Genomic DNA, 15,246 nt, shown 5'->3' on the forward strand with positions numbered 1-15,246 from the left:
AAACTGGTGTTATTGGGGCCTGCCATGCAAAGCAATGGCAGGAACCTATTACTATTGTCGGAGAGAAGCGTCTCTTTATTATAGAACTTTATTTTTCTTCCGTAACCGTTAATGCGGCTCGTACCGCTGGGTGCACACCTACAAATGAGGTATCAAAACGTGCAGAAAATTCACGCCATTGGAGCTATTACTTCTGGTGGGATTTGGGGTAAACGTGGCGACATAATTCGCAAAAAACTACGAAAAAAACCCCATTATAACTCAATGGGAAAAATCCTAGAAATACCCTATTTTTGAGGATTTGCTGTGTCGTCACAAATTCACCTAGAAATGCCATTCAAATTTCATTTTGTAGATACGTCTGTGATCTCTTCGAAAGTGAAGACGGCTCGTCGATACCAGTTATGGTTTGTCCACAATTTGCCTCTAAGCGACCCAAAGTTTCTCATTTTTGCTCAAATTAGAGTGACAGCCGACCTCGGATCAGATATGGGCACAACATTTCTTTCTCTCATCACTGTAAATGCTCTGAGTGAGGTACAGATATGAATCTCGGGACTATCGCAGAAGACACATTGAACTGTCATACGCTTAAAACGCTTTTCGAATATGTATTACGGTTCCCGAACAAGAAGGATTTGTTTCCAATGCTTTTTTTCAGTAAAGTGTGTTTGCTCAAACACACTTGTGTGTTTGAGAGCTCAGAGCTCACAGCTCACACCTGCTGAGACCATTATTTGCCATAGCAACGGATCTCAAGAGGCTATTGGCTGCTGATTTGGACTACGAATACGCATCGCTGTAGTTCTATCTATCCTCAGTTGAAACAGATCAGGACTGAGAACTGGCCTTTAGAACTACCTGCTGCTTTGGGCTGTATATAACTGATTTAACTCAGTAACTGTTACACATGGGATTAGTTTGGAACTTTAAAATTAAGCATACTGAAAATTTCAAAATAAAAGCCTTGAATATTTTACATGACGTAATTGCTCTTTTTGGCCGTATGACTTTTTCATCCAAAGCAATGTTACACATGGGATTAGTTCGGAACTTTAAAATGGAGCATAATAATAATTTCAAAATAAAAGCCTTGAATATTTTTACATCAGGTAATTGCTGTTTTTGGCTTTATGTGACTTTTTCATCCAAAGCACTGTTACACGTGGTAGTAGTTTGGCCCTTTAAAATGAAGCTTAACAAAAATTTCAAAATAAAAGCCTTGAATATTTTTACATGACGTAATTGCTCTTTTTGGCTTTATTTGACTTTTTCATCCAAAGCACTGTTACACATGGTATTAGTTTGGCCCTTTGAAATGAATATTAACAAAAATTTCAAAATAAAAGCCTTGAATATTTTTACATCATGTAATTGCTCTTTTTGGCTTTATTTGACTTTTTCATCCAAAGCACTGTTACACGTGGTATTAGTTTGGCCCTTTGAAATGAAGCTTAACAAAAGTTTCAAAATAAAAGCCTTGAATATTTTTACATGACGTAATTGCTCTTTTTGGCTTTATTTGACTTTTTCATCCAAAGCACTCTTACAGGTGGTATTAGTTCAGAACTTTAAAATGAAGCATACTGAAAATTTCAAAATAAAAGCCTTGAATATTTTACATGAAGTAATTGGTCTTTTTGGCCGTATATGACTTTTTCATCCAAAGCAATGTTACACATGGGATTAGTTCGGAACTTTAAAATGGAGCATAATAATAATTTCAAAATAAAAGCCTTGAATATTTTTACATCAGGTAATTGCTGTTTTTGGCTTTATGTGACTTTTTCATCCAAAGCACTGTTACACGTGGTATTAGTTTGGCCCTCTGAAATGAAGCATACTGAAAATTTCAAAATAAAAGCCTTGAATATTTTTACATCATGTAATTGCTTTTTTTGGCCGTATATTAATTTTTCATCCACAGCACTGTTACACATGGGATTAGTTTGGAACTTTAAAATGGAGCATAATAATAATTTCAAAATAAAAGCCTTGAATATTTTTACATCATCCAATTGCTGTTTTTGGCTTTGTATGACTTTTTCATCCAAAGCACTGTTACACATGGTATTAGTTTGGCCCTTTGAAATGAAGATTAACAAAAATTTCAAAATAAAAGCCTTGAATATTTTGACATCATGTAATTGCTCTGTTTTGGCTTTATTTGACTTTTTCATCCAAAGCACTGTTACACATGGTATTAGTTTGGCCCTTTGAAATGAAGCATACTGAAAATTTCAAAATAAAAGCCTTGAATATTTTTACATGACGTAATTGCTCTTTTTGGCTTTATTTGACTTTTTCATCCAAAGCACTCTTACACGTGGTATTAGTTCAGAACTTTAAAATGAAGCATACTGAAAATTTCAAAATAAAAGCCTTGAATACTTTTACATCAGCTACTTGTGTTTTGAGCATTATATAACTATTTTAACCCAAGGACTATTACGCATGGGATTAGTTTGGCCCTTTGAAATGAAGCATACTGAAACTTCCAAAATAAAAGCCTTGACAACATTTTAAATCGTACCGAATGGTGCACGTCCGCCTCGCTTAACGTTCTTGCGGTTCTCCGCGTGCCACTGGTGACGTCGCGGCGTTCTTTGGCGTCGAAGCCGATTTGTGGCGCGACGACGCCGGGCCCGAACCCCACGGGCGCGCCTTGGCAGGCCCCGTCTAAATTTCTTCCGAAATTTTCTAGTTCTGGAGTTACTACTGTATTTAAACACAAACCTTTTAACGAGAGCAGTGTCTTTGTTCAATTTTCGAGAGCTGATGGCCCTAAATGGATCAATATTTACCTCTGGAGTTGTACTCTTGATTGAACATTAACAGTAGACTGAACAAATATACAACGTAAACTTCTAGTGGCGTTGAAGTAGAACTAAATGTGACATTACAAGAAGTCGTTATTCCCTGTAAGCATGATAGATAATCCACTGTGACTCCTCTTTATTACCTCTTGGATTTGGCCAAAATTCCATTTCAGATACACCATTGTATCATGTGGCATCGCTTCCTGTTTATCCATTATTCCCAGATGAAGAACAGAGGAAACCAGGGGGAGGGAATCTTGTTGCACAAACACCACTTCACAAACACACATGGCCACTGGAACACAAGGACACAAAGTTCAGGCATGCTGGACCCATTGGGAAAGTAAGAAACAGGAACAAAATGCCTTGCAATGATGCTTTAATGGAATTTTGAAAGATAACCTAGTGTCGAACCATTCGGTCCTGAACATGTCTACTGTTGAACTGTTTCAAACTTCAGGTATTACAGAGTGTTTTTTGTTAGTTAAACATGCAATATACTGTTGAAATAGTAAACCAAAAGCTTGGCATGAAAACGCTCGAGTATAAAGCTAAACTGTGGTAGCCATGTAGGGTTATGCAGGGTTTCATTAAATAATGCGCTACTCGTTATCCTGTTAAGACACAAAATGATGAGCTACACAAAAGGCCTGAAGAAAACCTGAAGCAGATACTGGAAGTGACTGCACCTTAACAACCTATGCAAATACAATAAGCATAGAACCTCTTGAAGCACACGTATACGACGCCACCAACTGCAATCTAACTAGGGCTGTCCCAAATACAGTTTTTGAGGCTTCAAACCTTTATTGAAAATGATCTGGAGTCAGTGGTTGTTCTTGATATGGAGCCATGTGGCTCTTCACCCAGGGCAGCACTACCAATCAGAAAAGCATGTTCCAAGAGAGAGTTTTCTATTGCTTTGTGCGATGTCCAGGCAGTGGGTTATTACAGATGGGTATCTGATTAATACCAATCTGGAACTAAATTAAGGATCATTTCACAATTTTTAAAATAACTTATAATTCCTTTAATTAGCTCGAGATAAAAAATGATCAAACCTGAACTCGATTATTCTGACGATATAGTGCAGATTAGATCAACATTTCAGAACCTTTGATGCTGAGAAGCTTCTCTCTCACCAGAGCGCATTAGTTGTGGTGGTGGAACTGATTACGATGCAGAGGAAGGGGCTCGCCAAGGGTACCATTCATCCAAGAACCGCCACTGTCTGGATGCACTTATGAAAGCTTGAATTAGCAACTCACATCAACACTTGCAAGCATAAATAGCCTGATCTCAGCTTTAGTGGTATAGTACATGAAGGAAAACATAGAATCCACGTATTTAAGTCCAAATTTGGACATCAGTAATGGCGGCAAAACAACAAAGCATTTGGGTCAGCCCTATCTCTAATCCTCCCACACCTACCTCATTACAACTGTAAAGGCAAAACCAGCAGTGTTAATACCTAACCTTTATTATTAATATAGCTAAAAGTCTTGGAACAAGAAAAGAACGTTTTCAAAAGGAATATGTGACTATCGCAGAACACAAAGTGTGCACACAGGGTAGGGAGGACCAGGTTTAACAAAAACAAACAAAAAACAACAACAAAAAAACAAAACAAGTAAATACAAAAAAAAAAATCATTGACATTTGTTCGGTAAAAACAGTAGGATAAATACACAATGAGTCCATATCTTTTTATCTGCGTTTTTTTTTTACTCTTCTTTCTCAGTTTACAGGCCCAGTCACAACGGACCAATCAGTCAATACCCCGCAAGGGGCAACAGAATATGCAGTGTTACTTAAAAAGAACATTCGACTAGAAAAGGTAGTAGCTATGGTACATTACAGAGTTTTAGCCATACGCTCAAAACATGGACCGGAACGGTAAGAAAGAGGGAGGCTTCATTTAAAAATCGCTACAGTCATTTTTTTCCGTCTCCTTCGATCATTTTTCAAAAATTGTTTTCTACAATCTTGGTCTCCTTTTTTTTCTGCTATGACGTCTAACCAGAGAAGAACAAATAACGTAGGGGGAAAACGGGTAGGGTTGCAGGGAAAAGGTGCATTCCAGGGATGATAGGGGGTCTTATACGTTACCTTCCAGAAAACTATCAGTCTTATCACATATGGTGGAGAAGTACGGTGTCAGGTTGTTGGAGTCTCCACATTCCTGGTCCACCAGGTCGTCGCTGCCCTCCAGTGGATTCGCCTTCTCCCGATGATCTGCAGCGTTTCCTCCGAGCAGGAAGTGGTGGTGCTCATTCAGACCGGGAAAGTCGTCTCCCTGGTGACCCAAAGGGATCAGGTCCACGGGGTTGCCGAGGAGATCCTCAGCCAGGGCCGCAGCAGCAGGTGAAGGCAGGGTCAGCTCCTTGATGAGGGAGGGGTCCTTGGCCTCCTCCGGAAGCTGCTCCTCATTCTCAAGGGAGAAGATGCCAGGGCTCTTTCCGCAGCTTTCTGCCATTGAGTGGGCATTGGAGTTGGATGTTGTGCAGTCGAAGCCATAAGATGCCACAGAATTGGCTGACTGAGGAGTAGCTCCACCTCCATCCTCTTCACCCTCTCCAATAGCTGGATCTCCTGCCTCCTGATCCTCCTCCAGAGCTGGCAAGCTACCGGTGGGAGGAGGGCTTTCCATTGCAGCCCTGTCATCCATCATCATCGGAGCCTCTGGGTCATTAATCTGTATCTCCCCCTCTGTGTCACTGGCCTCATCACCGGAGGTAGACGGGGACGAAGGGACTGACGCAGGAGCTGTTGGGGGTCCTGTTCCTAGCACCTCATCAGCAGGAAGTGTCTCGGCCTCTTCCTCCTCTCCATCACCTTTCTCAAGGTGAATGCCTAGATCCTGGTCCACGTCGGGCTGAAGTGACGCCGGTACCGGGGTATGCTGTTTTTCAGAGCGGGACTCTACTCCAGAGCTGCTGTCGTAGTCACGGAGGTCCTCAGGAGTGCTAGTCTCGCTGCCGCTGTGAGCGGGCTGGGAGGTCCCAGTCGGAGTGTCGGCCTGGGACATGCCTACAGCCGGAGCGGTGAATAGGTCATGATGATGCTGGGGAATCTGCTCTGTCTGCAGGGGGAATGACGGGGCGCTACCGTCAACACACGCTTGAGCGGGAGACTGGGTTGGCGTCTCGGATTCGGCTGCGTCGTGGTCCGACACGGGGCTGTGGGTGGACACAGCGAGGTGGGACACTGGTTGAGTCCAAGTATCTGAGAAAGGGTTTGTCTGACCCCAGGAGGATGCAGGGGCAGTACTAGACAACAGACCAGAGTGGGTCAAGTTATCCAAGTGCTCTTCCTCGTTAAAGTCATCATCGACATTCCCGCCACTCTCCGTCACGCCTTCGCTGTGCATTTCCACGTCTTCGTCCTCCTCCTCGTCTTGTTTGTGCTCCTGGAACACTTTGTAATGCTCCTCAGCTTGCTCAGAGCTCAAGTCCATATCGTCCACCCGCTCATCATCCTCATCCTCCTCTTCTTCATTGGCAAGAGTTTCCACATTGGGAGAACCCATGAGATTACCATCTCCTTCGGAGCCCCTGAGGCTGGAGTCGATCAAGGCGTCTGAGCTCTGGGTGCCCTCTAAGATAGCGGTGTGCTGAGTGCTGCTGAGGTCGGACACCCCCTGCTGCCGGCTGCTGGTGCAGCTGCTCATGTCCTCGGAGTCCATCCCAGACAGCAGGTCATCGCCATGCCAACCTCCAAAAGCTGACGACCGTGCCTGGAACTCATCCGAATGTTGAGAGGTACTCATGTCAGTGACCAAGGATGAAAGCTGGTGGCCTGGTCTCCTCTCTTCCTCATATTCCTCCTCATCATCGTCATCCTCATTGATCTCCTCATCAGCCTTTTCCACCGCCTCCTCCTTTTCATGAGAAGATACAAGGTCCTTGTGAATAAAATCACCTGAAGACAAAGCAATAAAATTGTGAGGTTGTCCAACAGCAGAAAGAGACCCTGGAGCTGTCGAGGCAGAGAGAAACAGGGCTTCCTCATCTACTTCCTCATCATCATCATCATCATCATCATCTTCCTCATCATCTTGTACCCCTTGAATTTCGTATCCTTTTACATTGTCCTCCTCTGCTTGGAATGTCATCACATTAAGCAACGTCTGGGGTGCCAGACCAGTAGGAGACTGGTTCCTGTTCCAGGAATCAGACGGAGCATCAAAGTCCAAAAGAGAGGAGGCATTTTGTGATTCTCTAACAGGCGAGGCAGGGACTGGCGGGGAGCAAGGCGGAGACATGACAGTTGTTCCTAAGGAGGGAACCGAACTGTTGTCTTTGAATTTATAAGCGATCATCTGAGGTGACATCCGGACACCGGTGGCTGCTTCACTTCCTTGCTCAGGAGTTTGCTCTTGAAGTTCAGGTGTTGGTTCCCGCACAGGTTCGGGTGTTGGTTCCCGCACAGGTTCGGGTGTTGGTTCCCGCATAGGTTCGGGTGTTGGTTCCCGCACAGGTTCGGGTGTTGGTTCCCGCACAGGTTCGGGTGTTGGTTCCCGCACAGGTTCGGGTGTTGGTTCCCGCACAGGTTCGGGTGTTGGTTCCCGCACAGGTTCGGGTGTTGGTTCCCGCACAGGTTCAGGTGTTGGTTGTCGCATCTGAATGGGCTCGGGTGTCGGTTCCCGCTGCTGAACGGGTTCTGGTGTTGGTTTCCGCACGGGCTCGGGACTCGGTTCCCGCATCCGCACAGGCTCTGGAGATGGTTCCCGTACAGGCTCTGGTCTTTTCTCATCCTCTGCTTTAATAGTGGGTTCAGATGACTCCACATCCTCTTCTGCAGGAGGCTGAGACTCCTCTGGGTTTGCAAAGACAGAGGCTGCAGTGGCAATGGTTGCAGCAGCGGCAACTACTGCAGCAATTTCTTTTCCTCGCTCAATCATTGTTGCAACTTTAGGACCACGTTTGACAGGAGTAGGAGTGGTGCTTCCCACAGTCTTCTTGGGACTGGGGACCTTATTTGTAATGGTTTTGGTGCTTGGGGTCCTGGAGACATCCTTGGAAGGTGTGGACTTACCCTCTTGTGGTTTGGAGCGGTTTGGTGTCTTTGTTTCAACAGCTTTATTTGTGGGAGGCTTTTTGGAGGCAACATCTGATTTTGTCTTGGGGGCCTCGGGTTTAGCAAGCTTCTTTGCAGGAGGGCGAGCGAGAGGGGATTCTGCAGATTTTTTGGCTGCTGGAGGGGATGGTTTGGTCACATCTGGAAAAAACAACACGAGTAGGAATTAGACAATGAGTAGGGTGAAAGGAATATTTTGATCAGAACCACAAGATGTTAGACTTGGGTTTTCTATTTTGATACAACACTATATGGTTAAAGTCTACACTCTGGAATTTATCTATTACATATTATGTATTATGTCTTTTATGTTAGAGCAAAATAATTAACAAATTTAATGTTTACAAATGTGTCAAATAACCAAAATTAATTGTTTTTGTGACCTTTTTTCACAGGGGTTGCATTTCTTGACTGTGATGCAGGAGGTTTGCCACCAGAGGGGGTAGTGGTGGTTGATTTGGGAGTAGCAGGCTTGGCAGAGGAAAGGGCAGTTTTAGGAGTGGCAGATTTGGATGTAGCTGTGGAGTTCTTGGGTGTGCTGGCTAACTGAGATGATCCAGTAGCCGGTCGAGATGAAGCTGCTGTGGCCCTGAGGAAACACAAAGAAGACCATTTACCATCTCTGCATGAAAATCATAGTTATTTCCACATTGTTTCACTGATTTCATTTCCTTTTAGATCTTAACCTGTTGAACAACCCAGTCCTTCCTGTAAATGTCTAAAGTACTGTGAACAGTTTGGTTCTACAACCTCCCATATCCTTGGACTCGTTTCAACTATCTTGGTAATTCACCAGTACAATTTTTTATATTGAAGTCAATCTATGCTTGCAATACAATACAAATTATTTAAAGTAAAATAATTTTATCTTGATTTTTACTTAGTCATCTCCTATGCAAAGGGTTTTTTACTAAATAGAAGAAAGGCTACTAAAGTTTGATAAATCATTTGAAGCAAAATGAAACTGCACATCAGGAAGGCCTACGTCTAAAGATAATCTGCTATTAAAGCACTGATTTAGAGCCCAGTAAGACCAAGCTGACTCTTCTTGAGCCCCATTACACACTCTCATGAGAGATAGAGAAAAGCTATATGGAAGATGAATCACAACAGACCCTAGAGACGCATCCTAACCCCACAGCAATTCTCTTCTTCTGCTCAATCGGCACTCCTCCCTCCCTCCCCACAAGGGGAATGACTCTTGGGGCGCCATGCATCAGCCACCCTGCTCCAGCCGTCCTGGCCTAGAAGCTGGCTTGTATGTCGCTTCTGAGCAAAGTAACCTACATCCTACATCTAGCAGTCCTGACAAGGCTGTGGTGTGCCATCTCCTGGGTCCACGCTGCACTTACTGTCTGTTTCTAAATAAAGAAGTGAGTTAGCGCTGGCAGAAAGAGAACAGGCGACAGGAGGAAGGTAGGGAGAAGATGGCCGGGACTACGTTAATTTTTAATACTAAAAGAAGAACAAAAATAACCTTTTGAAGTCCTCCCAGTTAGACACGAACACTACTCTAAAAGCAAAGCTATTGGGTTCTCCTCACATCCAGGCAAAAGCAATGAAATGCATCTAAAACTAAACAAACAGGTGGCAGGAGGCAGCTAATGCCTAAGTTCAAGCAAGATTTTTGCTAATGATCCACATAAGTAAGTATTAGTAGATTAGTAGTAGATTAGAGGCAGCGTCTTTCAAAAGTTTTAGTACCAAAAAATTTAGTACTGAAAAATTTTGGTATTCAGTTTTAGTACTGAATACCAAATTAAAAGGACTACTTTTTCTAGCATACAGTTTGGCCCAAAGATCGACTTTCACTTACAAGTGCACTGATTGAAGTTTTCTGGCCAATAACCAATCTTTAAAAAGTCTGACCTGCCGATTCCAATTTTGGTTAACACAGATTATGTTTTTGTCTGAAAAGTCTCTGAACATAGTCAGTCCTCTGTCATGGCAGAGCAAAAGGAGACAGTGATTTTTATACAAGATCGGTGGATAAAATCGGTTTCAATTGCCGACCCCCCAGAATTAAGAAAATTGGTTTCGATTTATCAGTACAACCAATTTCACTTCACTGTCCCCTAATGTCATTTCTTACTGACCAAGATCAGAAAGCTGATCTTGGTCAGCTTTCAATGACCTAAAAGATAAGAATTAGAGTAAAATGTGGGTTAATCCCAATATTACAAATGGTCATGTTTTCCTCAAAGGCTTGATTCATTCACAATATTCATTCACTGTTCATCACCCTGAACGCAATTCAGGATGTGAACCTGTAAGTGGTTGCAGAAGACTAGGATAGGATGGCCCTTAAACATGCAACCAGAGCTAAATGGTTTTCATCAAAATGTATTTTTATGAGTTGTAATATGAAGGCCTCTTTGTTCTATGAACAGCCCAATCAAAGTCCAGACAGAGGATCTGTATTCAGCTTCAGTTATTTTTCAAAGAATGGACAAAAAACTTTGTCGCTAAATCTGAAAACCCAGAACAGACAATGAACTGAAGAACCTGGTTATTAACAAAATAGAAACTTTAAAATTTCAACTTCAATTGAGTGAATTTTTAAAAAACAATTGTGCCACTAGGATTAGAAAGTTAAAAATCTTTAGTTACAAGGTTAGAAGAATGAGGACAATAAGAAGATAAAAACTGGCACCATGAGAGCTGAAGGATGCTAATTGGATATTCAGGAAGAGGAATCATAATAATCTGTGCGATGAAGGGAATACAGATTATCCAGACAGGTCGGGTGACTATAAGAAGCTCTGGATTTAACATGGTCACTGAGAGAAAACGGCAAGAGGACACTCTTTCCTTTGGATCATGAAAAAAGGGTGACATTTAGTCCATACTTTTGTCCCATTTTGCTTTTAATTACCAATTATTAACAATAATAAAGGAGGAAAAAAATCATTTAAGACATGACAAATATTAACTATCATTGTTTTAAAGTTTTTCATTAGTTTTGACATGTGTCTTTAACTATTACCAGTGTTTGTACAACTGAATGCAAGACAAAAGAGCTGAGCAGATTACAGTGACAACAGTCCAGTTAAAAGCACTGGGATTGTGTATTCTGAACCTTGTACCAGGTTACCTGATGAGGAGGTGAGCGATCACACAAACACCCAGCTAATGGTTCAATGTCACGGACACAGCTTCATCTTCACAGGAATATATTCAGGTCAGATTACACCATCTGTTGTTTACACCACAAGTCCTCCACCTTTTACTCTTGCTGCTCTTTCTGGCTAACTGGCTGTGTGGTGTGAATGCCTGATAGACTGGAGCTAGAGACCGTTATGTGCTCCTGCAGCCACACCTTGGAAAAGGTTATGTCCATTTCCCTGAATATTTTATTTTCCAATAAGCATTGTTTGCTTATTGGAAACTTATTTGCTTATTCTTCCCCGTGTCAGTAAAGAAATTATGGAAATGTTCATTTGGTTTTTTGGGGGGGTCTTTTTCTAAGCCTTACTTGGACTTTTAAAGCTCATTTAGCACGTTCTGGTTTCATGACGGCTAATTATTAGGAATGGACGTGTAAACTTTTCTTTCAGTTAACAATTAAATGCACACAAATTGTAAGCATGACAAAATTTTTTGAATTAAACAGAAAATTAACCACAGATGGAGAAGAAGAACGAAGATGTAACATAGTAACGCTCTGCTAACGGAAGCAATAAGGACGCCGTCATCTGTGGATAAATGTTAAAAGTTTATTCAGCAATGGGAACCATCAGTATCGTCATAAGTCAAAGGACGCTAATAAAAAGAAAGCACAACTCATAGCAACGGTCTTTTGTGGAGCACTGACTGCATCTCCTATAGAGAAGTCAGTTTGGATGTGTAGTCAGAGCTAAGAGTGGTAGTAGAGGACCCTAAAACATACATAGATATTTATGTCATGATGACGACCATATGCAGTTCCAGTAAACCTATAATCTCATTACATTACCTTCAATCAGTTATTTCCTAATGACTCCTGAATTGGCCGCAGACCGTCGCAGACTGACATGTTGTGTAATCTGAGATTAGAAGCAGTTCACAGCAACTGCTACATAGAGCCCAAATACAGTGATGCTTCACTCTATAATTAAGTTCACCGTCAACTGAGTGACTGACAAGCACCCAAGAGCGTTTTGTTTAAATTATGGACCTGGTCTTACCTCAGAGGGAAATCTGTCTTCATTGTTTCCATCTTACCACAGACCTTCCATAGAGATGCACCATAAATTGAGGTTAAGGCTAATTTTGAACACAACACCCAGAAAGGCACTGGAGCTGAAAAATCATGTATTACTCAGTCAGCTAGTTGCTCCCGGCCCACTGATGCACAGAGCAGAACACTGAAAGTTCGCCTTGTTCGCCTCAGGATCGCTGACGACATTTTAGCTTAATGCAGATCTGCATGCGCGCTTTCAAAGAGCTGCATACGTACTGCTGACTTTGAACCTGGCTGCCTGCTGGGAATTCTGAGTTGCCACAAAATGAGACCGAGGCGAATGAGTATGTAAAAGAAAACTAAGACTTAAGGCATCTCCTTGCAGCAGAAACAAATATAAGAACGGCAATATATTAATTAAACTGTCTAAATAATGTTTATTACCATAATAGCTTTATCTTTATTTTGGCTTTAACTTGGATCATATATTACAATTTTACCTGAAGTTAAATATAAGTTTAATATCTGTAGAACTAGACATTAAATGAAACTAATGTGTAATTATTAATTATTTTTAAACTGTCCACTGATTTTAACTCTGAATAGAGCAGACATGAATGCTGTATGTTTTTATTCTTCTGAGAGAAACTTCCACTTCAGTTATTAAAAATCTGTGGATTATTACAAACTGAGTTAAAATTAGCCAAAATTTAATCTGGAACCAAATGTTAATCCCAAATAGAGCACTTTCTCACTCACTTTGGATCATTTAAAATCAGTGTACTCACAGTTCGGAGTGGCTGTCCATGGCTTTTAAACCATAATGGAAAACAAACAGTCAAAGATCAACACTGTTTTGGTCAGATTTCACTGTTTTTCTGGACTCCGCTGTTGCAGCGCGCGGAGATCTGCGTCCCTAGGTTGCAGCGACGCTCCTGCAGGTGAGAACCTGCTTAGTGTCACCTTAAATTGGTATTCTTCCAGGATTACACAGTATTTAGCGCCATCCATCTTCAGATCAACTCTAAGTGGTTTCTCTAAATGGTGCATTCACCATTCACAATTAGGCGCATGTTAGTTTTTCTCGACAGGGTATTTTGGGTGTAGAACAGACAGCACCTTTTGCCGCAGGTTAGCATTGCCCCCTACATGGCAAACTGCAGCGGGGACTTCTAACTTTCTTTTGACAGGGACGTTCTTCTTGCCACCCTTCCAAGGGAGCCGGGTTTATGGAGTACATGACTCAGCTCCTCTAGAGTCATCATGGGCCTCTTGGCTGCTTCATATATTAGTCCTCTCCTTGCCCACGCAGTCAGTTTAGGTGGACGCCCATAGGCTGGTATGTTTTCAGCTGTGCCACGCTCTTTTACCACGTGACTTTTAAGGAAGTCGGTTATAATGGATTGTAATTACTGGTGTGACAGTAAAAGGGGTCTGAATCGCTTCGTTGACTTTAAATTGACAAATAAATTAGGAAAACCGTACATTAAAGTACATAATTTGTAAATGTTAAGCTTATATTTCAAGCAGAAATATAAAAGGATATCTTCTCTAGCGGTTCCTGTCCTGAATATCTCCATTATGTCTGCGGTTCGAGTGAAACGCCCACATTGTTTTTGTCACAGCCAGAAGTGTGCCAATTCATTCCGACCTAATCCATTTAGTAATTGGCTCTGTGGCCGCATCCTGAAATAATCGCCCCGGAGCGAGACTGCGTCGCAGAGTTACTGGCCGCGCCCACGGTAGGACTGGAGATTTACTGCCTGTGCAACATGGCATCTGCTTGACGGTGGACTGCTGAAGAAGAAGCCCTTCCTACTGCTGCTTACCGGGCACTCACCGATGTCAGAGCATTACATTAACTTAATTTGTTGACTCATGAGGGCGGCATTCAATCCACTCCAATAAAAATGTATCATCCCTCAGGGACCATCAGTGGAGAAAAAGAGCATGACTAATGTAAGAACATGGGCGGCGATGTTTGCACATTAAAGTCTGAATGCCCTGGTATCCTCTGCTCTACAATCGCTTTATCCTCACCTTCCTCTCTAAACTGCTTTGCATCTTTTCCTTATTCTTTCTCCCTTCTACAGCGCTCTTCCTTTCATGCAACCATTTTGATTTCAATTTGCTTGGATGTATCCAAAGACAGACTTCAATGCCCCTGTGCCGTGTGTCCAGAGAGCCAGCATGCCCGTCTGCCTCCCTCCCCCACCTTTGCCTTCCCATCATGCAGAGTATTACACCGGCAGATGAACTCATGCCCTGCATAGTAATTGGCTTCTATTCCTCTAGTGCAGGTGCACCACACATCCTGTCTACAGCGCCAAAGAGCGAGAGAATCCTTTTGTAGCCTCTGTATTGTACGAGAACCCTGCTGTCTCTGTAAGCTAGGCAGGATTTATCCCTTCAGCTCAACATAAATACCAAAAACAGACAGAGAGCATTGAAGAAGTAATCAACACAAAAGGCTTCATGTACGAAAATTGAGCTCTTATTCAAATGCAAACCAGTAAAATCTATTTAAGGCATAAACTCGATTAAATTAAACAAAAACCTAAAACATTAGCGAGTTGTTTTGAATTAGATTGATGCCACTTATTGAACCTGTTGGAGCTAAGCACTTTTATCTGTTGGATAACGAGAACCTGCTTTGGATTAAATTAAATCAGCTGCACTTTCAGAGGAAGACTAAGCAAACAGAAGCTCAGAGTTCATCTTCAGTTGTCTGACAACGGCCCTGAATTAAAAACCGAGCGAGTTAGGAAAAAAGGGAAAAGTCTAATTAAAGCTGAAATTTATGGCCCTGTCAAAGCCCATGACAGGATACAAAAGCTGACGCACGTCACGCCAAGAGTGCCTTCAAGGGTGTACAGGGCTGTTTGAGGAGCCCATCAGTAGTAGTTATGTCGCTCTCTTTGGGATGTAGGTCAGCAGCAAGAAAATCCTCCTCTGGGTCTAAATATACAGCGCATCTGAAAAGTATCCACAGCGCTTCACTTTTTCCACATTTGTGTTACAACCTTATTCCAAACTGTATCAAATTAATCTCTTTCCAAAAGATCCTTCACAAATACCCCGTTATGACAATGGGTGGGGGAAGATTTTAAGGTTTTTGTAAAGTTATTATAAAACACACCAAAAAACCAAGAAATCACATTTACACAAGTATTCACAGCCTTTGCA

At 42.2% G+C, this 15,246-nt stretch overlaps 1 protein-coding gene across 2 annotated transcripts in view; it reads right to left on the reverse strand.

The window, feature by feature from the left end:
- Nucleotides 1-3,181: 3,181 nt before the first annotated feature.
- Nucleotides 3,182-15,246, reverse strand: part of LOC102222949 (cardiomyopathy-associated protein 5-like) — a 33,369-nt gene continuing 21,304 nt past the window's right edge. For both annotated transcript variants that reach the window (XM_005802798.3, XM_023349093.1), the window contains exons 4-5: nt 8,282-8,487; nt 3,182-8,039 (exon numbers count right to left, since the gene is read on the reverse strand). In XM_005802798.3, the coding sequence (XP_005802855.2) occupies nt 4,918-8,039; nt 8,282-8,487 (3,328 nt within the window). In that variant the 3' untranslated portion in view covers nt 3,182-4,917. The remainder of the gene's footprint in view (nt 8,040-8,281; nt 8,488-15,246) is intronic.

Source organism: Xiphophorus maculatus, chromosome 16 (genome assembly GCF_002775205.1).
Source record: "Xiphophorus maculatus strain JP 163 A chromosome 16, X_maculatus-5.0-male, whole genome shotgun sequence".
In the NCBI taxonomy this organism is placed as follows: domain Eukaryota; kingdom Metazoa; phylum Chordata; class Actinopteri; order Cyprinodontiformes; family Poeciliidae; genus Xiphophorus; species Xiphophorus maculatus.